Below are 27,312 nucleotides of genomic sequence, written 5' to 3' on the forward strand. Positions count from 1 at the left end.
ATGTATAGGTATATTGTGAAACTTCATGCATATGTAACTCTTTACTGCATATAACAAGTTGACACGTCAGGTGTGCACAACTTTGGTGGGATTACCTCCCTGTGCCGCCAAGCACGGAATAAACACACCCACTGTACAATCTTACTGATTGTGGAGTCTGTTTTCTGCAAGTCAACTAGGGACCTGCTACCTGCAGCTCTGTAACTTTTCACACCAGCTGCTGTAGCTGTGTTTTCCAGAGCCCCTGTGGCAGTTTTCCCGTGTGCTCCTGTGGGGTTATTCTGGACAAGTTGGTCTCACGCCTTGTACCTGCAAACCCCAATCATAAAATCACAGAATCACAGAATCGTTAGGGTTGGAAGAGACCCCCAAGATCACCTGGCACAACCATCCCCCTACCACCCATGTCACCCACTGAACCCTGTCCCCAAGCACCACGTCCAGCCTCTCCTCGAGCACCCCCAGGGACGGTGACTCCACCACCTCCCTGGGCAACCCGTCCCAACGCCTGACTGCTCTTTCTGAGCAGAAATGGCTCCTCACTGCCAACCTGAACCTCCCCTGGCACAACGTGAGGCCATTCCCTCCGGTCCTATCACTACTCATAGTGGTGTGAGGGCAGGACCCCATAAGAACAAGAACCACTGCTGGCATGCGACGTGCCTCCTTTTCCTTCACTTCTTGTTTTTCACATCTTTATTTATACCAGCCAAAACACCGCACGCTGAGCAGCACAGCAGCTAACAGGACAGCCGCTCCCTGACGACCACCCCCCGCCATGCCCCTGACGCGATGCGCGGGGCGGTGCAGCGCCATTCCACCCCCCCACCCACCACCACCACCACCACCACACAGCGCATGCGCGCCCTCCCCCCGCGGCGCCAGGAGGCGCTGTGCCGCCGCCCCGCTGCCGTTGGCGGCGCCATGGCGGCCGAGGGGACGGCGGCGGCCGCGCTGCAGGCCGAGGGGGAGCCCGGCGCTGAGGGCTTCGGCGGCTTCGGGCAGCTGCTGGAGGACGAGGAGGGCGAGGACAGCGGCTACGTGCTCTACAGGTGCGGTAGGGACGGGATGGGGCGGGATAGGATGGGACAGGACGGGATGGGGTGAGGTGAGGTGAGGTGAGGTGCCCCTCTCCGCCCCGTGACGGGCGCCTCACCTGTGGGGGGATGAGGAGGATGAGGAGGAGAGGGGGGAGGAAGGCGAGGCCCGGAGGGAGGTGGGTGCTGCCGGCCCGAATTCTCACAGCCCCCCGGGAAAGTGAATTAAGCGCAGACCCCCAGGGGCGCCCAGCCCAGCCCCTGAGGTAACGCTGAGAGCCCTGCGCTAAGCCGAGCCCCTCCTCGACGTGCGTTTCCAGGGACAGGAAGGAGTGGGCGGACATCGAGCCGGTCCCTCAGGACGACGGGCCGAACCCCGTGGTTCAGATCATCTACAGCGAGAAGTGTGAGTTGCAAATCTATACGCGTGTATCCGGGGAAAATACAGCGCGATTCAGTTTTTGTCTGTCCTTAACCACTGCTAAAGCAACGCTAGCGCCGGATAACACGTTACATTTCCGTGTTTTGGGTGATATATTTGCCAGAGCGCCTGTCCCGGTGAAAAGAAAGTGATTTGTATCTCGTGTCTTACGGCAGCTGCACGTGGTCTTTGCACCAGGCATCTCCGAAGCTGAGTATTTACGTCAAGTGCTGATAGGCAAGGTTTTACTTTAAAATCATGCGGCCCAAGGACTGTAGCAGACAGTACAGTTCACCCGGTAAGGCGTTGCTAGCCCACATGTGGAAGAGACCTGTATGAAATTACTGCATCTGGGGGGATAGCGTGACTAAGCAGCATAAAGCAGATTGTTTGGGATATTTTTCAGATAGTGTGTTTTGAGTACACCAGTGCCGTTAGAGGCTTCAATTAACAGGCATATCGTATCGGTATGTAGCTATCATTTTCAGGAGTTGTACTTAAAGTTACTTCCTACTTCACATACTTCATGGGGGTCGCTAACGTTACCCCTTAGTCAGGCCGTTTTCTCACAGCGCTGGGTAAGTTGCTGTTCTCTGTCTAGTTCGAGATGTCTATGATTACTTTCGGGCCGTTCTGCAGCGGGATGAGAGAAGTGAAAGAGCTTTCAAGCTAACAGCAGATGCCATTGAGTTAAATGCTGCAAACTACACAGTGTGGTAAGTGATCGCTAAGATTATTACCCAGAATTATTTTTGTTGTCAGTTGATTGTCAACCTCTTACATCTCTGACAATTTCGTTGGTATAACTGGGGCACAGCTAGCTGAGTTTATGCGGGGGAATACTGTAGACTCCCATTGAGCTTCTAAAGAAAGCCCATGTTCACTATTTTCCATGTCTAGTTTTGATTCACTGCTTTTCATTCATTGTGTTTTGAGGATGTTATCAAGCAAAGTCAGGATTAGCTATAACAAGAATTTCAGCAGGTAAATTATTTAATTTTAAACAACAATGTAACCTTGGCAAAAGGGTGAAGATTCTTTCGGGTAACTTCAAGAAGAGGCATAAAAGTATGGTAGTTACTGCTTCAGTCCTAGATAGCTGTATAATACTAAATAGTGCATTTTTAAAAATCTCTCTGGTTAATACATATATGATTAATAAGCAGTGAATTTCTAATACTCAGAGCAGGGCTCTTTAACTCACAAATGTCAGCAAATACCCCTGTTACGCCCACTATCTTGCGTAGAATCAGAAAGCTTACATTATTTCAAGCACAAAGCCATGGATTCTGCGATGATGGAATTAGTGTGGGTAGACAGAGGTTGACGTGAAACCTAGGATTTCTGTGATTTTAGATAACATTGTTATAACCAGTCATAATCAAGCTGTCCAGCTTTTCAGTAATTAAATGACTTTTAATAGGACTGGATATGTGGCTTAGCTCTTTGCACTTCTTTTAGACTCAATATCTATCTGAAGAACTGCAAAGAAAGGCTCTGTTACGAATTCTAGGAATTCTGGGATAGTCTGCTCAAGTGTCTGAATGCTTGATTTTTGTACAGGCACTTCCGGAGGGTCCTCCTGCAGTCCTTAGGAAAGGATCTTTATGAGGAACTTAAGTACATTACAGCTATTATTGAAGACCAACCAAAGAACTATCAAGTCTGGTAAAACCATAGTTTCTTTTCAGTTCTTAAAGTTTCTACAGATCTTTTTTGTTTGTTTGTTTTAATTCTGTAGAATAAGTTGTGCTAATTGATACTAAAGGTTCGTAAGTTGTTTCCTGCGTGTAATACAGTGCCAGTATCAGAGGAGTAAGATGGAGTTGCATCAATGTCACAGCCAAAGTCCTCTTTAGCACTTTGTTCTAAACTCAATTGTGATACGATAAAAATGTCTTGTTTTCTTTTAACTTAAAATTTTAAGCTGACAAAATAAGTGACAGAAAAATAGCGACTGGTGAAAAGGAAAAAAGAAAAGATAAATACAATTGAGTTTGGTTTTTTTTTTTTTTTTTTTTAGTGGCTCCTGGAGTTCACTTAGCTATCATAGGGTTTTTTCAAGTGAGGGGAAATAAAGAAAGCAGCAGTGTTACAGGAGCACAGAATGGTTAAGGTTGGAAGGGTCCTCTGGGGGTCATCTGGTCCAAACCTCCAGCACATTGCTTAGGGCCACGTCCAAAGAGGGAGACTTCACAACCTCCCTGGGCAGCCTGCGTCAGTCACCCGCACAGCACAGAAGTGCTTCCTGCTTTTTGGATGGAACCTCTTGTGCTCCAGTTTGTGCCCATTGCCTCGTCCTGGCGCTGGGCACCACTGAAAGCAGACTGGCTCCGTCCTCTTTCTGCCCTCCCTTCAGGTGTTGGCAATACATCCCCTGAGCTGCTGCTTCTCTAGACTGAAGAGCCCCATCTCTCTCAGTCTTTCCTCATAGGAGAGGAGAGGTGCTACAGTGCCTTGATCATCCTGGTGGCCCTCCACCGGCCTCTCTCTGTTAAGTCCGTGTCCCTCTTGTACGGGGGAGCCCACAGCTGGACACCACACTCCAGGTGTGGCCTCACCAGTGCTGAGGAGGAAGGCAGGATCACCTCCCACCACCTGCAGGCAATACTTGGTCTAATGCAGCCCAAGACACCATTAGCAATCTCTGCAGCTAGGACACGTTGCTGGCTCCTCTTTAACTTGGTTTACACTGGGACCCCCAGGGCCTTTCCACAGAGCTGCTTCCCAGCTGTGCAGCCCCAGTGTGTCCTGGAGCCTGGGGGTGTTCCCCCACAAGTACAGGACTTTTCACTTGCCCTTGCTGAATTTCATGGGGTTTCTGGCATCCCACCTCTCCAGCCCATCAAGGTCTGGAGGGCTGCAAAGCCCTCTGGTGAGTCAGCCACTGCCCTTGTTCTACGTCATCTGCAGCCTTGCTGTGGGTACACTTCCATCATCCAGATCATTTCTGGAGATGTTAAACAGGGCTGGACCCAGCAGTGACCCCCTGAGGTTCTCCACTCATCACTGGCCTTCAACCTTGTACCACTGCTCACCACCCTCTGGCTCCAGTCATTCAGGCAGTTTTCAGTCCACCCCACTGTTTGCTCATCCAGTCCATACTTCAGCAGCTTGTCTTTGACAATCTTACAAGCAGGATGGTACCTCTGTAGGCTTTGTTTGTGTGTTTGAGGTTGGTCAGGAGTTCCTTGCTTATTTGTCCATGCAGGCCTCCTGGCGTTTTTGCCCTACTTCTCCTTTGTTGGGATGCATCATTCCTGAGGTTGGAGGAGGTGATCCTTGAATACTCACCAGGTTTCTTGTGCCCCTCTTCCCTCCAGGGCCTTGTCCCTTGGCACTCTGCTAAGTAGATTCGTGAAGAGGCCAAAGTCTGCTCTCCTGAGGTCCATGTTCGCAATCTTGCTGTGCATTCTCCTTGCTGCCCTCAGGATCTTGAATTCCACCGTTTCCTGCTCACTGCAGCCAAGGCTGCCTTTGACCTTTGCATTCCAAACAAGCCCTTCCTTGTTGATGAGAAAGAAGTCCATCGCAGCACCTCTTCTCATAGGCTCCTCTACCACTTAGAGGTGGAAATTATCATCAAAGCATTCCAGGAACCTCCTCAACTGTTTATGTCCTGCTGTGGTGTCCTTCCAACAGCTACTGGGTTGGTCAAAGTGCCCCAGTGAGAACCAGGGCTTGTGAACATAAGGCTGCACCTATCCCTCTGTAGAGGGCCTCATCCTCTTGCTCTTTCTGGCCAGGTGGGTTGTAGCAGACCTCGACATCACCTAGCCCTGTCCTCCCCTTAATCCTAACCCATATACTCTGTTGGTTCCTCTTCTGTCCCCAAAAAGAGCTCCATGCACTCCCGCTGGTTGTTGACATAGAGAGTGACATCCCCTCCTAGTCTCCTTCCATTTCAACACCATTTCAACACTTAGTTGTGGGAGCCATCTCATTGTGTTGCTATTACTAGAAAAAATAAGTAGTATGAGAAAAAATAATTTTACTGAAGATACTGACCATGAATGTTAACGTGTGAACGTGCTACTTCAGGTAATCACAACTTATCTAAAAGGAGGCGATTGGCCAATGTGTTTGTGTAGCTAGAGTATTAATTGTTTAGACTTTGTGACAGCATAAGTTTGCATTGTATATTTCTCAGAGACAAGTGGAATGTTTTGGTGTATTTCTTTTACCTAGCACTTCTTGATGTATTTAGTACAGGTGTTAAATCCTGCTTTAATGTAGACCACACATTCACACAAATTCTTGACTATCCTAAAAATAGTTTCCTATTCTTATCATCAGGCATCACAGACGAGTGCTGGTGGAGTGGCTGCAGGATCCATCCCAAGAGCTTGAGTTCATAGCTGACATTCTTAACCAGGATGCCAAAAATTACCATGCTTGGCAACACAGACAATGGGTTATTCAGGTATTGTATGCATTGAACCGCTTATTCTCTAAATAACCTGCTCACCTTGTGCAGTTTCACATCTTAAATGCACCCTGAATTGCATTCCGCACTGTGTTCCTTAAAGCTGAAGGAAAAAACAATTGCATTTTAGTGGGTGACAGAGTTCAGATATCAACCACCTTTTAGCAAGCAAGCTCAAAAATATCTGCTACCAGCTGCTTCCTTTTACTTGTGTGAATTCAATGATGAGCTAATACCATTGTGTGTAACTGAATAACATAGCAAGTTCTTTGTACACCCTTCCTTACTTTTCTTTGAATTTTGTGTTGATTTCTTTTGAAAAGTCCTTGTATCTAACATTCAGAGAGCTTAGTATGAAGTAGAATGTGTTTTTTTAAATAAAACTTTTTCATTGTGGTTTTCTCTCTTCCTTCCCTTTTTGTAGGAGTTCAAGTTATGGGAAAATGAACTGGAATATGTAGACCAGCTTCTGAGGGAGGATGTCAGAAACAACTCTGTTTGGAACCAAAGATACTTTGTAATTTTCAACACCACTGGCTATGATGATCCACCAATCCTAGACAGAGAAGTCCAGTTAGTAATACTGTTCATTCCCACATTAAGCGTTCTCCATTATATGCAAGCAAATGAACACCTCTACAGGCCTCGGCAGTTGTGGGCTTGTTTTTTTTTTTTTTTTTTTTTTTTGTTTTAAAGTAGTATTTGGGCTCCCTCTGATAGATGATAGATCAAGTGTTAGTGCACATATAGACGTGTTCAGTGCCACTGACTTGTCAGCTGGCTGGCTGTCCTTAACCTTGACAAGCTACCCTGGCTTTAGGTACAAACTGGACGACGAGAGGCTGGAGAGCAGCCCTGCAGAGAGGGTCTGGGGGTTGTGGCTGACAGCAGGCTGAATATGAGCCAGCAGTGTGCCCTGGCAGCCAGGAGGGCCAGCCATATCCTGGGGTGCATCAAGCACGGCATCGCTAGTAGGTCAAGGGAGGTGATTGTCCCGCTCTGCTCTGTGCTGGTGCGGCCTCACCTCGAGTACTGTGTGCAGTTCTGGGCACCACCGAACAAAAAGGATGTGAAACTATTGGAGAGTGTCCAGAGGAGGGCGATGAAGATGGTGAAGGGCCTAGAGGGGAAGACGTATGAGGAGCGGCTGAGGGCTCAGCCTGGAGAAGAGGAGGCTGAGGGGGGACCTCATCGCTGTCTACAACTTCCTCGTGAGGGGGAGTGGAGAGGCAGGTGACCTATTCTCTGTAAACACCAGTGATGGGACTCACGGGAATGGTGTTAAGCTGAGGCAGGGGAAGTTTAGGCTGGACATCAGGAAGAGGTTCTGCACCCAGAGGGTGGTCACACACTGGAGCAGGCTCCCCAGGGAAGTGGTCACTGCACCAAGCCTGTCTGAATTTAAGAAGCGATTGGACTGTGCACTTAGTCACGTGGTGTGAACTTTTGGGCAGACCTGTGCAGTGCCAGGAGTTGGACTTGATCCTTATGGGTCCCTTCCAACTCGGGATATTCTGTGGTTCTATTCTCATGAACCTGTCTTTCTACCCTGCTTTTCACTGTGAACATAAAACTTTCGGCTTTTTATAGTGAACTACTTACAGGAGATCAAGCTGCAGAAAACCTGTGTCACTGGCAGCACTTGAGTTGTGTTGTCCATTGTATCTTACATCCTACCCAGAACACAGCTAGGAAGCTTGGAAGGAAAGACACTCAGTGTTGTACTAAACTGCTGTTCCAGTAGTATGGCAGCCACAGTGATTTAAAGATAACTGGACATGGACTCTAGGAAGAGAGATCACGCTTACGAAGATTTTGATGCAGCTAGAAACAGAAAGGAGCTTTCAGGGTTATGTGTTCACTTGTATGAGCTGGCCAATTTTAAGGAAACAAGCTTTGGAAACTCTTCCAAAGTGGTGTGTTTGTGACTGAAAACAAACCAAGCTTCTAGCCATTTGTGTTATTACAGATGATAAGGGAAGCCTTCTTGTGCGCTTTGCACATCTCAGGCTGCTGATCAGGGTTGGTAGTTATGAGATGCTTGTCTAAAGTGAGGCGGCAATGAGAACAAGTACTCAATTTTTTTTTGAGTTATTCTTTAGAAGAAGCACAGAAGCTTTGAATAGGTCAATTGATATTGGTAGAGGATCCCACCTTCTACAACCTTTCATGGTTGTCTTAGAAAACGAATGTAAGTTTTACTTATTTTCCAGTTTATAACATTCTTGCAAATGAATGAGTCCCTTTCCATAACTTAGGTTTGGATGTTTCCAGACCTAACCTTTCTTCTGTGAAGGGTAAAACTGCCCTCTTCCCTTGATCTGTGTATAAGCAGATACATAACATGATGGTATAACAAGGTGATGCTATGACTAAGATACTCTTACTTGGATACCATCTTAAGAATCAGACTACCTAAGATTAAGACTTCCCAAGTGTCATTATAGAACAGTAGCTGGGCTGCTTGTTGCTTGATAAACTCAGTCCTTGTGGTAGTGATTGCAGATGTGTAAAAAAAATGTATATATAGATAAATATATATATATATATATATATATATATATATATACACAAAATATATGTTGTTTGTTTGTTTGTTTTTTCAGTAGTGCTTATAGAACTGTTTTTCAGTATCTGCTGTCTCTAAAAGTCAGCTGAACACCTGGCAGTGCTGTGGAAAAGGCAGTAGGTAGAGACTGTTTTGTGAAGACAAAACGTGGCTTTGCACCTGTATGGCCGGTGCCTATTCTTGCTTTGTTCTTAGTGGAGTTACCGAACTGCTGTTCTAACAGAACCTGCACCAGAAGGCTCTGATCTGAGAGCTCAGGCTGCCCCTTTCTATGGGGCTTGCTCAGGGGTAGCCTCTTAAAGGAAGTTGTGCAAATAGGTACAGAACCATACTATATCTAGTGATATCAAAATAGTTCACAGTGGGCTTCTGTGACCCTAGCTCTTTTCAGCCCCTTGTCATTTGAATTCAGACTTCATGAACATAGAGACACAAGTTAGTCATTTAGCATACCAGGGGAGTATATGATGTTGTTTCTTAGCATTAACACTCATCATTTTGAGAGCTATTTTGTTAATGTATAAACTACAACAAACAGAAATGCTTAAGAATTTAAAACAATTACAGTAATATCTGCCTCTTTGAGGCCTGTGGTAATGATATTGCAAGACGTTTTTGATCTGTAAACTAGCTGAGGTGATCTGTGAAAAGATTCCGAAATACAGACTGGAGGGATATGCCTGGGAGTATCTGAGCACATTCAGGCAATTTCTAACAGAATTGTTAGTGTCTGCATTCATGAACTGTTTTCTTTTTCTCACAGATACACTCTTGAGATGATCACAGCAGTGCCACATAATGAGAGTGCTTGGAACTATTTAAAAGGGTGAGCATCCTTTGTAGTGAAAAGAGAGTTTCTATGAAAGGAAGGTGCCTTAAACTATATGACTCCTCATGCCTTGTGCCTAACTTTTCACTGGAAAAAGCTTGTTGCTATTCATTCAGGGTTGTGTGCTTAAACTGACAGGCAAAACCTTCACAATGGTACGGTACATAATTTCTCCGTAACTTTCTGCTAAGTTTCTGGCCCTTTAGTTCACGCAGGAGGATTGCAAGGACTTCTGGAGAGTAGACCTGTAATTTTATTGGCTCCAGAGCATAGAGTAGAAAGTAACAAACATACTTTCAGTATACTTTCTGTTGAGTTGGGCCTAACTCTGCTAGCTTGCTACAGCATTAAGCTATATTATTGCTGCATTATAATTACACTGCCTACTTACTGTCTTGCTCGTATTTGTTCCTTTATTTCAAAACTGATCTCCAAATAAAGGAGTCATAACTAAACCGTAATTCTTCACAGCAGATATCCTAGCATTATGTTTGAAGTCTTTTGGCCTCTGTTCCAGGATTCTACAGGATCATGGTCTTTCTAAATATCCATATCTGCTCGATCAACTGTTGAGTTTACAGCCCAGCCACAGTTCGCCCTATCTGATTGCCTTTCTTGTGGACATCTATGAAGATATGCTTGAAAACCAGTGTGATAACAAGGAAGAAACACTAAACAAGGCATTAGAGGTACATTTGGAGAGCTTGGGTTTGCTTTCAGGGATGCTGTCTATTGCTCTCATTTTATATTCAGTCAAAATGGATTCGTTTTTGTAAATAGAACGGGTCACTTGTTAATCACAGCAGCACTATGAAGAGTTGGACACAAGAGTCTTGTTTATTTATCCGTAAATAGTAACTCGCCAGTTACTAAGTCACTGTAATTTTTCTTCACCAGGTAGTAAAGGAAGGTTTCTAATATCACCTGCTGAAGAAGATAAATGTTTGAATAAGAGAAGTTTCCAGCGGTAGTTTTGTAGTATAAACTCTTTCTTTTTAGTCTGTAGGTTAGGGAGTTTTGTCCTCATCCTGTCTGTATTTGATTGGATGCTCAAGCTCCCTTTGCACTTCTTCGTTATTTCTAAGACAAATGATGGAATTGGCTTAAAACAGCATATGCTAGGAATGTCAGTAGGGAGTGTTGGGCACCATTCCTCACAGAGAATAAATGACTTCTAGCAGTATTGTTTATCTCCCTTGCTTCATATTTGGGAAATCCAGTGTCTTGCAGTGTAGTTTTTATAAGAACACTTTTTTCACTTTCTTTGGGACAGATTGGAACTCAGTGTGATTAGAGCTGCAGTTCTTGCCTGGAGTCTCTGTGTTCCAACATCGTTCTCTCTCAACAATTTTCCATTGTTGTATTCCAAGACCAGAGTCTAAATATACATAGCTGTACCTCCGTCCCTTAATACTATTTCACTGAGTTTGGTTTCTTCGTATATTCAGGCATTGAAGCTGCTATTTCTGCACTTTGGTTCACTAAGAAAGGCAATGTCATCTGCACAGTAACGGAATTGACCAGAATGTTTGTGGGTAGTGTGCACACCATATATGTTTTATACATCATGTCCTGCGAGTAGGGTTGAATTACACCCAGCTGTTCACTCAGCTGAGAATAAAACAAAAGTCAGGACATGTACCTGTATTGAGCACCAGTTCTAAGTTGTGGGAGGGGATCACTGCCTTGCATTGAGAACCCTTTCAGGACAGTCTGCTGAGAGCAAAAACAACAAAATATCACCTGTCAGTTCATCTGGAGTACTGGAGAATCAAAAGTGGATTCACTTTTGTTCCTCCGCTTTTTTAAACCGAGTGGTTTATAACCTATTGTTTTGTCAAGGGACGCTGTATTATACTATAGGCTGAACAGTCTGGGGTAGATGCAAACCATAGGCAGAGGAAGCAGCAGCAACTGAAATAGGACTGGAGATTTTTGTGCACTGTCAGGCTGATTAACTGCTATTTGGAGCTGGCATCGATTTGAAGTCCTTGTACATCTGGAAAAAAAAAACAACACTTGTGAATAAAACTGTATTGCTAAAAAGTATCTATAAGACTAGCTGACCCATCCTTTGACTGTATTTTGTAAAGATAATTAAACTTCTGGTATAACACTGCAATCTCTCAATTTTCTTTCTTAGCTCTGTGAAATTCTGGCTAAAGAAAAAGACACCATCCGAAAGGAGTACTGGAGATACATTGGAAGGTCCCTTAAGAACAAGCACAGCGCCGACGCTGAATAGAGCACACTGACAGACAAGCAGCAGTAACTGAACGTGGAAGAAGCTGTGTTAAGCTCTCGACCTGTTGTAAAAGAGTACTAAGTAGAGGACATCAACTAGTGTAAAAGCCAGTGTAGTATTCCCCTGGCCAAAGAGGTTTTGCTGCGAAGAAGAAGTGCAGAGCACAGTACAGTCTCTTGGGTCACCGCTGCTACTGGTGATAGATAGCTCTGGTGCTGCAGAGAAATGTAATTAAGGCTTAATTATTTAAATGTACCAAATACAGGATTTATTTCATCATAGGACATATATAAAGCTGTATGTGCTATTTCATCATAGGAAATACATAAAGCTATCTGTGCTGCTTCATCATAGGAAATATATAAAGCTGTATGTGCTATTTATAAAGCACTAAACCAGTTTCTTACATGTAGGCTTATCCACTTGCTGTTCCTAACAGCCATATCAGGTGCTGCAGTAATGACTGCAAGTAACACTAGGCATGGATGGTATAAAGTAACCTGCTTCAGATTAGTGCAAGTAGGTGCTCTGGTTGCCTGTCGTGGGCGCAGCTGTGCAGCATTAGCAGCATGTGCTATTGCACGCAACTAACACCGACTGTCATTTTGAATAAAAACGGATAACTTAAAGTGTTCGTCTGAAATTTTTTGTGATTTTTTTTTTTCGTATTTGGATGTGCATTGTTCTTTTCAGGTGCTAGCAGAGATAAAAGCAGAATATCCCCTTTAGGTGCACTGGACTCTATTGCATCGATGTGTCTTTTGCACTGGTGTATTCTTATCACAGTACTTCTAAATATCCTTGAATTCTTGTCTGCACAGTCACAAAGAATGGTTTGGGGACCCAAAGATTTGCTTATTTTTTTCTTTAAATTCTGTTCGGACAAGTGAAAATCTGAAATTTTGTTGTTTGTTTTTTTTTTTTTTTTTTTTGGTTGGTTGTGGGTGGGTTTTTTTTTTTTTTGTCTTTCATTTTTTTGTGTGTGTGCTTGTGTGTGTGTGTTTATGGTGGGTAGTTTTTGTCTTCATCCTTTGTAATCAGAGAAGTCTAAAGTCATGCATCAGAAGTGGTTGTAGCTAACTGGTTATGCTATGTATCTTTACTTGGCTGGAAAGGAGGGAACACTTACTGCAGACCTCTGCATTAAATGCCTCAACCTTGTTTCTGTAGGCTTTTCATGTTTTTTCCATGGAAATATTCAGCCAAAAAATATTTTTCCTTGCAGTTGTGAAAGGTGCAAGATAGCTGAAATACAGAACTGCAAAGGTGGTGCATACCTGTACAGAAGCTTGTTTTCAGTAAATGACTGTTGTAAACTTTGTTCTTAGCATAGTGTGCTTGTCTGATAAGCAGTATTTTCTTGCAAATTATCATGCAAGGAACAAGTAATAGTATTTATTTCATAATATGAACAGTCTTTCTGATACTGTTAAAAGCTGCTGCCATAATTAAACAATAGTGGAGATTATTTCAGGAGCTTGAAATATGTTGATTCTGTGTATTCTTCAGATTTAAAACTACTCACAGGGAATTGAGTTAGTACATACAATCCATGTACTACCTTTAATGTCTTGCCACTTTTCCAGAAGTAGAAAAAGCATTTTTGTCATGACACATGAATGTTAAAAGTGAACATGAGCTTCAGACTTCTGGAGATTTATCTGCTGTATATGTATTTTTTTATGACAGTTGAAGTTCCAGCATAAAACAAAAAATGTATGTTTCTACTCAGATAAATTGTTCCTAACAGAAACGACACTAAGTTTGTAATTCTACACAGACAGAAGTATGTTCAAGGACTTTAGGGCACAGTAATGTATTTGCCATTGACAGTCAAGAAAGCTCACAGAGGTGCAACACAAATGCAACTATTAAAATAAACATCATAAATCAAGAGGGAACAGAGAAGTGGTTTTGTCTCTCCATATGATGTTACTAAGTTCCCACAGTTCTTATAAACGCAGTTTGATAATGAGTAAGGCAGAGGATTCTTTCTAGACACCAGCATGAGTTTCAGACAAAATTATTAATCTAATGTAAGATGATGAACTGTGTCTGCTGGGACAGTATTTCCACATGTGACCTCTTGTGTCTGACAAAATAGCTTAGATACGGCCATTATTGTGCTTCTCTGTCAGTGGGGTGCTCTGGCAGGTCTCACAGATTGTTATCTTATGGTGTGGTCAACTTCTGGCCTTCTATTTTATGGAAATGATTTCTAGAAGTAATCAGTGAGCTGTCATTATCTGGTGACAACATTAACAGGGTTTTATACTAGCTATACAAGCAAGTATCCTTTTCTCCAATAGCTAATTTTACCAAAATAGGAATAATACACTCAAAAAATGTACTGTAACAGGAAAAAAAAAATCTTGGCTCAAGTAAAAAGCACATGATCAAACAAATCATGCAAGTGCTAAGAGACCGGGCTAGAGTCCAGTTAAAAAAAAATATATATATATATAAATAAAAATAACAAGGCAATACATGTGCCAGAAATGGTTAGTGTTTTGTTGTTGTTGTTTGTTTGTTTGTTTGTTTTGGTTTTTGTTTTCTTTCTAACGGTTGTGTTTATTCCCATTCTGACTGTGTCAACTCTAAAATTCTTTTCAAAAGACACCTTGGTTCTGTTGTAGCCAACCACACCCAGAAATACTGAACTGTCAAAACTGTGAAAATGACAGGCTCCCCAGCCAGCTAGCAACTGCAGCTACCAAGACTTCGATTTTAAAAATGTCTGAGGCAGAATCTTTCTCATAGAAGCGAGAGCTTGACAAAACATATAAGCTATAGAGAGCAGGATCTTACAGTAGGAAGTGTTAGAGGACTAACCGATCAGCATTGCTACTGACTGCTGTGATCAGGGAAAACAAAACTGCTTTATCGTAGATGTTTGTCTGTACAAGAAAACTTACTGTTGTAACTGATTGTATGTAGTGGTGTGACTCTTGTGTACTGAATTTTACTACTGAAGAGCTGTGTCAATGGAAAAAGTGATTGGTACAACTGTCCCTTGTAAATCTGTGTTACTGGAACCTCAAGTGAAATACAGAGAACTATTAAAGCACGTGAAATAATTTCCTATGCCTACTTTCGTCAGAGTCTGATGTTATTATTGCCTTGGTCTAGCTGTGTCTATCTGTCTAAGCCCTCACAGACTTGCATCTTATTGTCTGCGCAATTTGGCTGACAAAACTGTGCAATTCCTTCCTAATCTATTCAGCACAAAACCACCTCAACTAGCACAACACGCTTTATCAGTTGCTGTCTAGCTGTGCTGAGACAGATTAGGAGCACGCTGTTCTGCTGGATCTTCAGTAGGAGCAATATTCTTCTCCAGCAGGGAAGCATTAAGGTTTCTAATCACTCCGGCCATGCAAAACACTTCCCAAGCACTATCAGGCAATTCATAGAGTGCGGTGGTGACAATGGGCTTGTGGAGAGCTGTGCCCCTACAAGAGCGCAGAGAGGTTTAAAGCTGCTGCGGCTTTTAGAACAAAGGGGTAAAGAAACAATGTGATGTGATGGTGTGGGATCACACAAAGGCTTTGCAAATGCTGGTGCGACTTGGCTATGTGCAGATTCAAATAGGCAGTGGAGACACTGCAGCTGCAGTTTTTCTGCCTCGTGCATGTGAATGAAGAGAGAATGTCTTTATTAACGCCTTGAGCCACATGTCGCAGATGTTGTCACAGATACAGCCTAGTGGGTGCAATTCGATGAAAAATGTTCCTCAGCTGAGCCCTCGTCCTCTCCTGAACATCTGTGTCTTGTGCAATTGTTGGCATTCTGGGACAAGGCTTTGAAGTTTCCGTTTAAGTCTCCGGTTTTGTTGGTGGATTCCCCTGCGTCTGCTTGGGTGGCAGCAGGTTTTCCTCGTATGTCTTCTGCTTAGCACAAGTTGTTTTGGAAAACCTGGGCAAGCCCATGTTTGGCTGAGTTTTAGCAATCCTGCAAATGTGGCAGTACAGCTTTTTACTTTCATTCCAGACATAATAAATATCCTGCAGGGGTTAGTTTTTCTTGCAAATGACCATATCTATTAAGTACCTCAACTTGAAAGTACTTCATCTCCCTGCAAGGCTGTACTGGCAGGCTTTGGGTACTACACATTCCAACAGCAAAGGGTACAAAATTGCATTCGAACGTAATATCTGTATCACTTCTGTTCTATAACTGGTCTTTCCCAGAATCCTGGGCAGTTTGTACTGGTCTGTGTGATTCAGGTCATGAATTTAAAGTTTAAAAGCTAGTTTAAAGGACTCTGTGTATGTTTAGATAAGTACAGTCTGTATAGGTGTCTATTCAAGGCAAACAAACAGCGGATGAAATCTCTGAAGTAGAGAATGGAAATCTGTAGACAACCAGCTGTTTGTTTCCACAATAGGTTATCTAATGCTGAAATGTTCAAGTAAGGATGGTCTGTACCTAGCAGAAGTCACACTGCAAAAGCGACACGGTCATATTTTCCATTCATTTCTTCTCTGCTCTTGGTATCTTTTCATTTCAGTGCATCAGTTGGCTTAACAACATAACGTCCTTCAGACACAAGACGCTTTGAAAATCAGGAGCCTATTTCTGGACAAGAAATGATGCTGTTGACGCTGCTGGGAGAGGATCAGTTCTACAGATTCTGTGCCTCCTTGTGCCTGCTCTTGAGAAGAAAAAAAAAAAAAAAAGAATAAAGAACGAAAGAACGAAAGGAGGAAAAGGAAGGGAGAGGAGAGGAGAGGAGAGGAGAGGAGAGGAGAGGAGAGGAGAGGAGAGGAGAGGAGAGGAGAGGAGAGGAGAGGAGAGGAGAGGAGAGGAGAGGAGAGGAGAGGAGAGGAGAGGAGAGGAGAGGAGAGGAGAGGAGAGGAGAGGAGAGGAATCCATTCAGCTGAGACGCTTTGTGCTTCACCACAGGTCACCCATCACTGTTCCTCAGGAAGCCATGGGATGTGTGTGCTTGCAAGATTTTAGCTTTGGGAAATCAAAATCCTTGCCTTTTCCTTTTCCTCTGGTGTGCAGCGGGGAAAGCCGGCGTTAGTCGCTAGGTGGCAGTGTGAAATTCCCCCTGGGTTTACGGTCGCCGGCTGTGTGCAGGCAGGAGGAGGTATAACAGGGACCCCCCCCCTTTTTTTTCTCCGTGCAAAGCAATTAATTTCACACCTCCTAGTTAAGCACGGGAGACCAGCTGCTCCGTAAGCGAATACACAGCACCGCAGAGGGCTCAAGCACCACAAGTATTCCGGCAAAGGCCCTGTGGTCATCTTCAGCAAAAACCAGCGGTGTTAATTGGAGACCACTTTTAATTAACCGAAGTGATGCAGAGGATTTCCTTGCTGCCCCTGACCGCGGACAGCTGATGCCGGATTTGGACTCTGTTGACTCCCGGTGTTCCAAAATAACCGGGTGACTAAGCCCCTCTGCTCGGAGGGTGGGTTTTGTGGTCAGCTGGCAACTTCTGTAGACATGCCTCCAGTCCGAGTCACATCTTCAAGCACCTTCAAAAGCTGGGAGGTTTTGTCTCACTAAAAACAGCCTTAATGTGGCAAGTTTCCTTAGTCTCTCTGCGACAGAGGGATGGGCATTGCCAGCTGTTTTAGTCAATAGTGGTTGAAGGCAGAGGATTTGCCTCTGCTTCTTGCAAGTCAAGGGACATTTTGGGGCTCCTGAAGAAACAGAGGGTGCTATTGCAGGTCCCAAAGTGTTTTCACTGCTTGTCAGGAAGCATGACCAAGGACCTCAGTGAAGGAGAGCAAAGACACACTCCTCTTCCTGGCCCATATGTTTGTCAAAACTCAGTCTCGTGAGCTGCCACCACCTGTAAAGCTGGCTCTGGTGCTTCTGCCAGTGAAATGCTGCCACATCTGTACTGCTTGTGAGCAGGGATCTTGCTGTTAGAGAAGAGGTCTTGCAGTGTCTGGACTTCTTGAATTCTCTCTCTTTATTTATTTTTTTTTTTTTTTCCAAGTACTTTATTGTTTTCCTAATCTGTCCTGTCTGTTGTGTAAGTCATCTCTCCAGCAGACTCAAAAAAAAAAAAAAAAAAGCTCTAAAAAATACTTGGGATGCTACCAAGAAGCTTTAGGAGTGGAAAAGGAAAAGTGGGCTGCGTTCATACTGTTGATGCACAAGCCCTTTCCTATCCCTTCTGGCAAAGCCCATCACAGAACAAGAAGATGGCAGATAGATAACCTTCTTCTCTTATCAGATTCAAGATTACATACATCTGTCCCTGCTCCAGCTTACAGCTACACCTTGAATGTGAGTTTGCTCATGGCCTTACTAAAGGATAAGGAAAATACACTGTCTCTGTACATCATCATGTGAGGTGTTCACTGGCTCTGCTAACTGCCTCTTGCATTGACAGTTTCTCTACTGCAAATTGAACCAAAATGACCACTTTTGGGCACCAACCTGCAGTCCCTGCGCACAACAGGTGCGAAGGGCTCTCAGTCACAGTAACCCTTTGCAGCACCTTGCCAGCCCTCTGCTGCCTGATAGAGGCAGTGCCAACCACCTTGCTCAGTCTTTTTAGAGGTCTGGGCCACAAAGGCTGAGCTCTGCTGAAAGTTTCAATAAATCGAGTGTTCAGTATTTTAAATGGGCAAAGAAGAACCCAAAACATGCATTTTTGAAAGCACATTTTCAAATGTAATGTTGATCATTCTTTAACTGAAAAACAAAAAAAAAACTTGTAAATTTAGAACAGAAAACTGAATGGCTTCTGATATTGAGTGCAAATGAATGAGAGAGATCTGTTTTAGGTAAGACCTCAATTTTTATTAGAAGGAGATGTCTGGACAAAACCCCCCAAAGTGTGTGAGTTCTAATTGTCTTTAGTGGTCTTTCAGGCACAGGTCTCCTAAGTCCCTCTGCTGAAATTTTCTCTGGCATCCTTGTAGAAGGAAGAAGAAGAGGGATGATTGGGTCTGGGGCAATCTGAAATTACTACTCATGCATCACTAATAATGGCTAAAAATACTACAGCACATGGTTTCAGCAAAGGCGTCTGCTGCAGAGCCAGACAAAGCTGCCCAGCACACCCAGCAGTTCTGTGCATTTGCAGTAAGAGCAGTGCTTTCCCTCCAGGTTAGGCTGTATCGACTTTCTCATTTCTTTTTCTAATTGCTAATACATTGATGGCCCTGCACATGACTGAGGTATTCAGGCTAAAATTTACAGGGAGAGATGAGGAAGGGAAAGATGGGATATAGCCCTTGTGTTGCAGGATTGCTATACCATATCCATGACCAGGACATGACCCTCTTACCCTGCATTTTATACCCCATGCTGCCAGCTTTTTGATATTGCCTTATAGTATGGGCTCTTTCCAGCAGGAACATGTTTTTCCATGTTTGAGACCCCCTGGTGTACTCAGAGGCACCCCCTGCCCCAGCAAATGCAGTGCACTGCATAAGGTAGCAGCGGGCTTAAATTTTACTGAAAAGAAACATAGATCTGAGATTAACTGCTGTTCTTTGCAGGGAGCAGCTTGTCTCTGGTATCAAACGGCATCCAACCACAAGAACAGGCACAGAGCGTGACTCAAAAAGGCCAGACAGGGCCACTCGGTGCTTTGAACTCCCAGGGAACCCGCCCAAGAGTGGATGTCATTTTGAAAGAGGTGAGGGACGGCAGGAAAGAAACGGTGAGAAGAAGATCAGAGAGCCACAAAAGCCAAGCTCACAGCCAGCAGCAGTGTTGTAGCAAGGCCCTGAGAAACATGTGCATACAATATAGCTGAGAATGAGAGGAAGAACTGTTTGTAATGATGAGCAGATATTGTTTTATTTGCTTCCTCCTGCTCATTGAAATAGGGCTTTGTAAGTAAACAGGATACACCCGGGTATCTCCTCCTCGCTGGAACAGCGCTTGAGATTCTCCACTTCTGATTCATTCCAATGGAATGGAGTCAAAACAGCAACATATCTGGTTATCAAGTAGATGAATACTGGTCAGTTCAATGGTAACCTGCAAAAGAACGGTCACAGTAACTCTGATAAATGATAAATTATTTTTTTCTTTGTCCTCTTCGGACGGGGAGCAGAGCTGGAATTCGGAGAATTTTTAAGAGCTGTTTCTATTTCTTCACAGAGCACGACTTCAGGTCCTGTAAGAACAGTATGCCTGCTGGCACCATGCCATGGCAAGGCATTGGTGCTGGTATGCAATCAGTGAGAAATATTTCTGTAAGAGGACAGAATGACTTGATGAATTTTCAGTGTTTGCTTTGGCTCAAGCTCTTCATGAAGCCTTGGCCAGAAAAGCAGGTGAAAAATAGGCAGCAGGGGCACTGTAACCTTTGTATGGACACCTGGTGTCTTAACCAGCACCAGAAACTGACTGGCAAGAAGGAAGAAAGCCCTCGGTAGTAAAGAACAGATCTGGGATAACCTCTGAAAGGTGACTCCAAAGCAGAACGTTCTGGAACAGTGAGGAGAACAGCAAAAGAGTTCCTTTTTTTTTTTTTTTTCTTTTGTCTTTTTTTTTTTTTTCTCTGAAACCTGGGTACATTTACTGGTGTAAGGAAAAGAGCAACACAGTTCTAGCACTCTGTGCAATGCCTGCTTGCTTATGCCTGACTGTGTGCAAGTGCTGATCAGCTTAAATTCCCCACGACATCTGTCTGGCTTCCAAAGAGGTTTTGGGAGCATGCAACATCTGTTACAGAAGGCGTGGGGAGAAGGCAGTGATTTCAGGGTACATGTACACGAATACAGGGGTGCCAGCAGCTGACACTGCTCATCCCAGCAGTGTACAACATTCAAAAAAGAGGATTTTTAATAAAAGCTTGAACTGGTGATGAGCATCATGTAGTTGTGCTCAGTTCAGTTTAGCTCCAACACCCAAAAAACTCCCCGGAGGAGGGATGTCCCTGGTGAAACATCAAGCCCAGTGGGATATCTCTTTTAGCAGGATGCTTGTACTCCAAAGGACACCAACAAGCAAAGCCACCTGATTTTCCTGGTGACTCTGAGTTTGTTTGTGCTGATCCTCGGTGCTTTGGGTGCTTCAGGCTAGACTGCATGACACCATCAGTAGGCCTGGGTATTTGGAAGGAAAGAGGATTACGTTTACAAGCAGTATTTATGTGGAAATACCGTTTCCTGTCTAGCATCCATCCACAGGAATCCCAGATTCGGTGTGTCTTCTGGTCCGTTATCATGGCAGAACAGCTGTCCTTGGCACAGGACCCAAAACAAAACAGAGTAAGGTCAGTATGCAAACTTCTTTCAAGTTTTTCCTTATAAATCAGAAAATAGCAAGGCTGCTTTCCTCTGTTTCAGTTTAAAAGCTTTCCTTACAGAGCTTGCTGAACACAGCCAGTAAGCAGCTCTACATCACATCGAGCAATGACTGAGCACGAGGAGGCAGAAGAGCAGCAGTTAGAAGGGAAAGTGTAGCAGGAGACCCTGACGTGCACCCGTGTATAAGGTTCATTTGAATGTGTGAGCAGTCACAGTGCCCAATCTGTTTTACAATGGCTGGACTGATCCAAGCAACAGATTTATGTAAGTTATAGACTGCTCTGATGACAGCGTATCTTACCTCCAGACGTGAATGTGAAGCAGAATAATAAGCAGATTAATGAAGACAACGAGGATTTAGTGTTTTGTGCAGTAGGATGCCCAGCCTTGCTAACAAGCGCAAGCAAAGTGTTGAGAACACTTATTCAAATGACTGTAGTCTGGTGGGAATAGCACTGACACGAGCAAAACCATCGCCTCAAGTAGCCTGCAAAGGGGTGAAAGATTTCACGTAGATTAAAGGACCAAGTGGCTCCTAACCTAACAATTTTATAACTTATGTCACCTCTAGGATGATCAAATTTAGTTCATTATCTGCGCTCGTCCTGCTCCTCTCCAGGTACTGAGCTCTCCTGCAGTGGCAGGGAGGGGAAACACACAAAGCTATATAAGCAGCTCCTCCCAATTTCACAGGATTCTGCTGCTTTCAGGTACAAATTTTGTCATATTAAGGTATCATGTTGTGTTGGTTCTGTCTGGGATGGAGTCACCTTTCACACACAGTGCTGTGCTCTGCACTCGTAGCTGGAACAGCACTGATATCACTCCAGTGTTGTGTCTATTGCTGCGTAGTGCTGGCACAGCATCAGGACTCCTTCTAAGCCCCCCAGAGCCAACAGGCTGGGGATGGGCGAGTGATGGGGAGGGGACATCGCCAGGGCAGCTTTAATTAAACTATTCTCATCTCAAACCTCGACCTCTCTGTGTTGTATTTTCTGCTCCTTCCTCTTTGAGGAGAGGGGGAGTGAGAGAGCAGTTGTGGTGGAGCTTGGCAGCCCACCCGAGTAAAACCACCACAGTCCTTTTTGGCACCCAACGTGGGGCTCGAGTGTTGAGATAACAGTGAAATTGATTAAAGTATTTACAACTAACATACTGCTAGTCACAATGTTCAGTTTTATGTTAATATTTTTCTGTGTGACTATGTTGTATGTAGTCCATTCACTGTTCTCTTTTTTCCTCTACATCTGATCAGAGAATGTGTTGTAATCTGCGTTTGGTTTCTTTATCATGCTGTGCTGTAACATGCCGGCCTTCAGTTTCTTCTGGTACTCAGGCCCTGCATTGTTATCATTCTGGTCTCCTGGAGATTATCTTTTTGGAAATATTAAGAATTACAATGCCTTCTTTTTCTTCCCTAGCAGTCAATCTGTGAATAATATCGGGGATGGTGCCTTCTTCTTCTCTCCCTGTGGGCTAATTGCAGCAGCCTCTGAGTATTTTGGATACCCCTGGTCAGATGTTATCCTCCTATTACTAGTTCTAGTGTTTGTCTTCCTATCTAAGGTCAAATGATTTATTAAGAATATTGTCCAAGGACCTGTCCCGAGACAAAGTAGTTGTGGTTGGCAAGGTGTGGGGGGGATATGGGCAGGTACCTGTCACAGTTTTCTCCTCCAATGGTTCTTAACTTCACCCCTGAACAAGTGCAAAGCACATCCTCATCTGGCTGCTTCAATGCTGGGACACTGGGGCCAATAGCCAACAGCTAGAACGCAATCAAGCCAAGCAGCTGGGATCCCTCTGTAGAGGAAGGCTCATTGATAGAGTAATTGGGAGAGAGGCACAAGTTCTCAGCCTCTGGAGGCGACTCCTAGCAGCTGTGAAAGAGAGGCATCCCCACAAGGAAGATATTGTATATCAACTAGGCAAGTGGACCACTATGGATAAAGGTCTCTAGCACCTGTGGGAATTAGCTGTGCTGGAGATGCTTTATAGTGATTTGAACAATGCCCAGACACGTAAAGACCCTGATGAAGTCCAGTGCACAGCATCCATGTGGCAGAAGTTTGTACGGGCTGCACCCTCATCACTTGCCAGCACACTGGCCACAATGGATTGGGAGGAGGGGATGGGGCCAACTGTGGATAATGTGTCCAACTAGCTTCATAAATATGAAGAAAATCACTCTGCCCCAGTACGGGCCTGTGTTTCAGCCATGGAGGGACTGTCCCAACAGTTAGATGAACACATAGCTTCCTCCTCACCTAGATGGAAGAATCTTTCAGCCATCAAGTGCCAGCATTCTCCGGCTCAAGCAAGGGAGAATCCAGGACGCACACCATGGGGTACCTTGTGGTTTTATTTATGTGACCACGGGGAAGATATGAGGAAGTGGGATGGTGAACCAACCTCGGCCCTACCCGCTCAGGTACATGAGCTGCAGAAAGATACAGAAGCAAGAAAAGGTGCCCCTAGGAGGATTGCTGCCCCAGTTTCTGTTGGGCAGTCCCCCAGAGGCAGTAGAAGGGCTAGTATTACTCCTGACCCTGATGAAGAGACCTCTGCTTCACATTTGGAAGAATTAATTGATAGATGCTCCAGCCAGGACTAGTGGGGCCCTGCCTCTGGCCAGGTAGAGGAGAGGGACAACCGGATTTACTGGACTGTGTGGATTCGATGGCCTGGCACACTAGAACCACAGAAATATAAAGCTTTAGTGGACACAGGCGCACAGTGTACCCTAATGCCGTCAGGCCACCAAGGGGCAGAACCCATCTCTATCTCTGGAGTGACGGGGGGATCCCAAGAGCTAACCATATGTCCTGGTTTCAGTTAGAACAGAATTAATTTTCTTCCTAGTAGCTGGTGGAATGCTGTGTTTTGGCTTAGGATGAGAAGAGTGCTGATAACACCCCGATGTTTTCATTGTTGCAGAGCAGTGCTTATACCAAGCCAAGGACATCTCAGCTTCTTGCTCTGTCCTGCCAACAGGCAGGCTGGGGGTGCAGTAAGAGCTGGGAGGGGACAGACCCAGGACAGGTGACCCAAACTAGCCAAAGGGGTATTCCATACCGTATGGGGTCATGCTAAAATATATATAGGGGTGGCTAGCCGGGGGGAGGGGGCCGGACTGCTCGGGGTTAGGCTGGGCATCGGTCAGCAACTGCATTGTGCATCACTTGTTTGTACATATTATTATTACTTTCCTATTATCACCATTGTATTATTATTATTATTATTATTGTTATTATTATTTTTGTTATTATTATTTTCCTGTCTTATTAAACTGTCTTTATCTCAACTCACGGGCTTCACTTTCCATTTCTCTCCCCCGTCCCAGAGAGGGAGGGGGGAGGGTGAGCGAACGGCTGCGTGGCGTTTAGCTGCCGGCCGGGTTAAACCACGACACCATATTGGAAGCTGAAGTGAGTCTAACTGGGAATGAGTGGCAAAAGCACCGCATCATGACTGCCCCAGAGGCTCCATGCATCCTTGGCATAGACTACCTCAAGAGAGGGTACATGTACTTCAAGGATCCAAAAGGGTACTGGTGTGCTTTTGGCATAGCTGCCTTGAGCACAGCAAAGATTAAGCAGCTGTCTACCCTGCCTGGTCTCTCAGAGGACCCTTCTGCTGTAGGATTACTGAGGACTGAAGAACAGCAAGTGTCAGTTGCGACTACAACTCTGCACCAGCAGCAACATTGCACCAACTGAGACTCCCTGATCCCTATCCATGAGTTAGTTCACCATCTGGAGAGCCAAGGATTGATCAGCAAGACTCATTCACCTCTTAATAGTCCCATATGGCCAGTGTGAAAGTCCAATGGCGAATAGAGGTTAACGGTGGACTATCGGGGCCTGAATGAAGTCATGCCACCATTGAGTGCTGCAGTGCCGGACATGCTGGAACTTCAGTATGAACTAGAGTCAAAGGCAGCCAAGTGGTATGCTACAATCGATATCGCTAATGCATTTTTCTCCATCCCTCTGGCATCAGCATGCAGACCACAGTTTGCTTTCACCTGGAGGGGCATTCAGTATACTTGGAATCGGCTGCCCCAGGGGTGGAAACACAGCCCTACCATCTGCCATGGACTGATCCAGATGACACTGGAACAGGGGAACGCTTCTGACCACCTGCAGTACATCGATGATATCATCGTATGGGGTAACAGAGCAGAAGAAGTTTTTGAGAAAGGGAAGAAAATAATTCAAATTCTCCTGAAAGCTGGCTTTGCTATTAAACAAAATACGGTCAAAGGACCCGCACAGGAAATCCAGTTCTTGGGGGTGAAATGGCAGGATGGACGTCGCCACATTTCGACGGATGTGATCAACAAAATAACAGTTATGTCTCCACCAACTAGCTAAAAAAGAAACACAAGCTTTCCTAGGCCTTGTGGGATTTTGGAGAATGCACATGCCAGGCTATAGTCAGCTTGTGAGTCCTCTATATTGAATGAGAGGAACTCTTTCGAGTGGGGCCCCGAGCAACAACAGGTCTTTGAACAACTCAAACAAGAAATAGCTCGTGCAGTAGCCCTTGGGCCTGTCCGTACTGGACCAGCTGTGCAGAACATACTTTACACTGCAGCTGGGGACCATGGGCTCACCTGGAGCCTCTGGCAGAAGACCCCAGGAGAAACTTGAGGTTGACCTCTGGGGTTCTGGAGCCAGGGCTATCACGGATCAGAAGCCAATTACACCCCAACTGAAAAGGAAATATTAACAGCATATGAGGGGATTCAAGTCACTTCAGAAGTTGTTGGTATGGAAGCACAACTCATCTTGGCCCCACAACTACCTGTGTTACAGTGGATGTTCAAAGGGAAAATCCCCACTACACACTATGCAACAGACGCTACATGGAGTAAATGGGTAGCGTTAATTACACAGCGGGCTCGAATGGGGAAACCCAACCACCCGGGAATCCTGGAAGAGATTATGGGGAGGGACGCCACATACAGATGGGCTCGTGATCGAGGGGTGGACCTGACCATTGAGGCCATCACCCAGGTTACCCATCAGTGTGAGACCTGTGCTGCAATCAAATGAGCCATGAGGGTAAAGTCTCCCTGGAATAGGGGGAGATGGCTTGGATTTCGATATGGTGAGGCCTGGCAGATTGACTACATTGGACCACTCCCACAAACCTGCCAAGTCAAACAGTGCATACTCACCATGGTAGAAGAAACTACTGGGTGGCTGGAAACATACCTTGTAGACCATGCCATGGCCTGAAATACTATCTTGGTCCTGGAAAGACAAGTGCTGTGGTGACATGGTACACCAGAGAGAATTGAGTCCGACAATAGGAGTCACTTCTGAAGCAATTTGGTCACCTCCCGGGCCAAGAGACATGACATTGAGTTAGTGTATCACGTCCCTTATCACCCACAAGCCTCTGGGAAGGCTGAGAGGTACAATGGACTGTTAAAAACTATGCTACAAGCACTGGGTGCTGGGATGTGGAAACATTGGGATATAAATCTACCAGAGGCCACTTGGCTAGTTAACAACAGGGGATCTGACAGCCATGCTGGTCCTGCTGAAACAAAACCCCTAAACACTGTGGGAGAAGCTAAAGTCCCTGTAGTGCATGTGGGAAAGTGGATGGGGAAGGCGGTGTGGGTTGCTCCTGCCATGGGAAATGGCAAACCCACTAATGGGATTGTCTTCGCCCAACGACCAGGGTATATAGCTGGTGGGTCATGCAGAAAGATGGGGATATCAGGTGTGTGCCTCAAGGAGATTTAACACTGAGAGAAAATTAATCTGTAATCCAAGTTATGTGTTGTAGGAGGACACTGCAGAACCAATGACAGGTCAACTTCGCAAGGAACCAGGCAAGTGCAACAGTGATGTGAGCTAAGCTGGTGCTGGTGTCAAGAAAACCAACTTCACCTGCCCTGAGTGACCACTTTGACAGATGAAGGTGAAACCATCAACAGTTTTTATGAACATTTTGGGAAAAGACCTATGGAATGAAAAGAAGTACAGACATATAAATACTTCAATGGACAGAGAACAATGGTGATGAGAATACCTATATACTAAACTGTGTGGGACCTGAGTCTGACACAAATGTTATGGAATAAGGGGTGGAGGTTGTGTTGGGTCTGTCTGGCATGGGATGCTTTCCCTGCAGCAGCCCACACAGTGCTGTGCTCTGCACTCATAGCTGGAACAGCACTGATATCACGCCAGTGTTGTGTCTATTGCTGCACAGTGCTGGCACAGCATCAGGACTCCTTCCAAGCCCCCCAGAGCCAGCAGGCTGGGGGTGGGCGAGTGATGGGGAGGGGACATCGCCAGGGCAGCTTTAATTAAACTATTCTCGTCTAAAACCTCGACCTCTCTGTGTTGTATTTTCTGCTCCTTCCTCTTTGAGGAGAGGGGGAGTGAGAGAGCGGTTGTGGTGGAGCTCGGCAGCCCACTCGAGTAAAACCACCACACATGTTGGGAAAATTCATGTTTTTTCTTCCTTGTTCTCACTGTGGCTTATACAGTGGCCTAATTAGTTATGAGATCTGGGTCTCTAATC

At 44.9% G+C, this 27,312-nt stretch overlaps 1 protein-coding gene across 1 annotated transcript; it reads left to right on the top strand.

Moving 5' to 3' along the window:
- Window positions 1-911: 911 nt before the first annotated feature.
- On the top strand, window positions 912-14,611 carry FNTA (farnesyltransferase, CAAX box, subunit alpha). The gene is made up of 9 exons (XM_082784142.1): window positions 912-1,052; window positions 1,358-1,443; window positions 2,060-2,174; window positions 3,022-3,126; window positions 5,755-5,881; window positions 6,309-6,457; window positions 9,217-9,279; window positions 9,800-9,971; window positions 11,426-14,611. Exons 1-9 carry the CDS (start codon window positions 925-927, stop codon window positions 11,525-11,527), a joined length of 1,047 nt encoding a protein of 348 aa, XP_082640268.1. The 5' UTR covers window positions 912-924; the 3' UTR covers window positions 11,528-14,611.
- Window positions 14,612-27,312: the final 12,701 nt, after the last annotated feature.

Source organism: Aythya marila (genome assembly GCF_965140915.1).
Source record: "Aythya marila genome assembly, chromosome: Z".
Lineage (NCBI taxonomy): Eukaryota > Metazoa > Chordata > Aves > Anseriformes > Anatidae > Aythya > Aythya marila.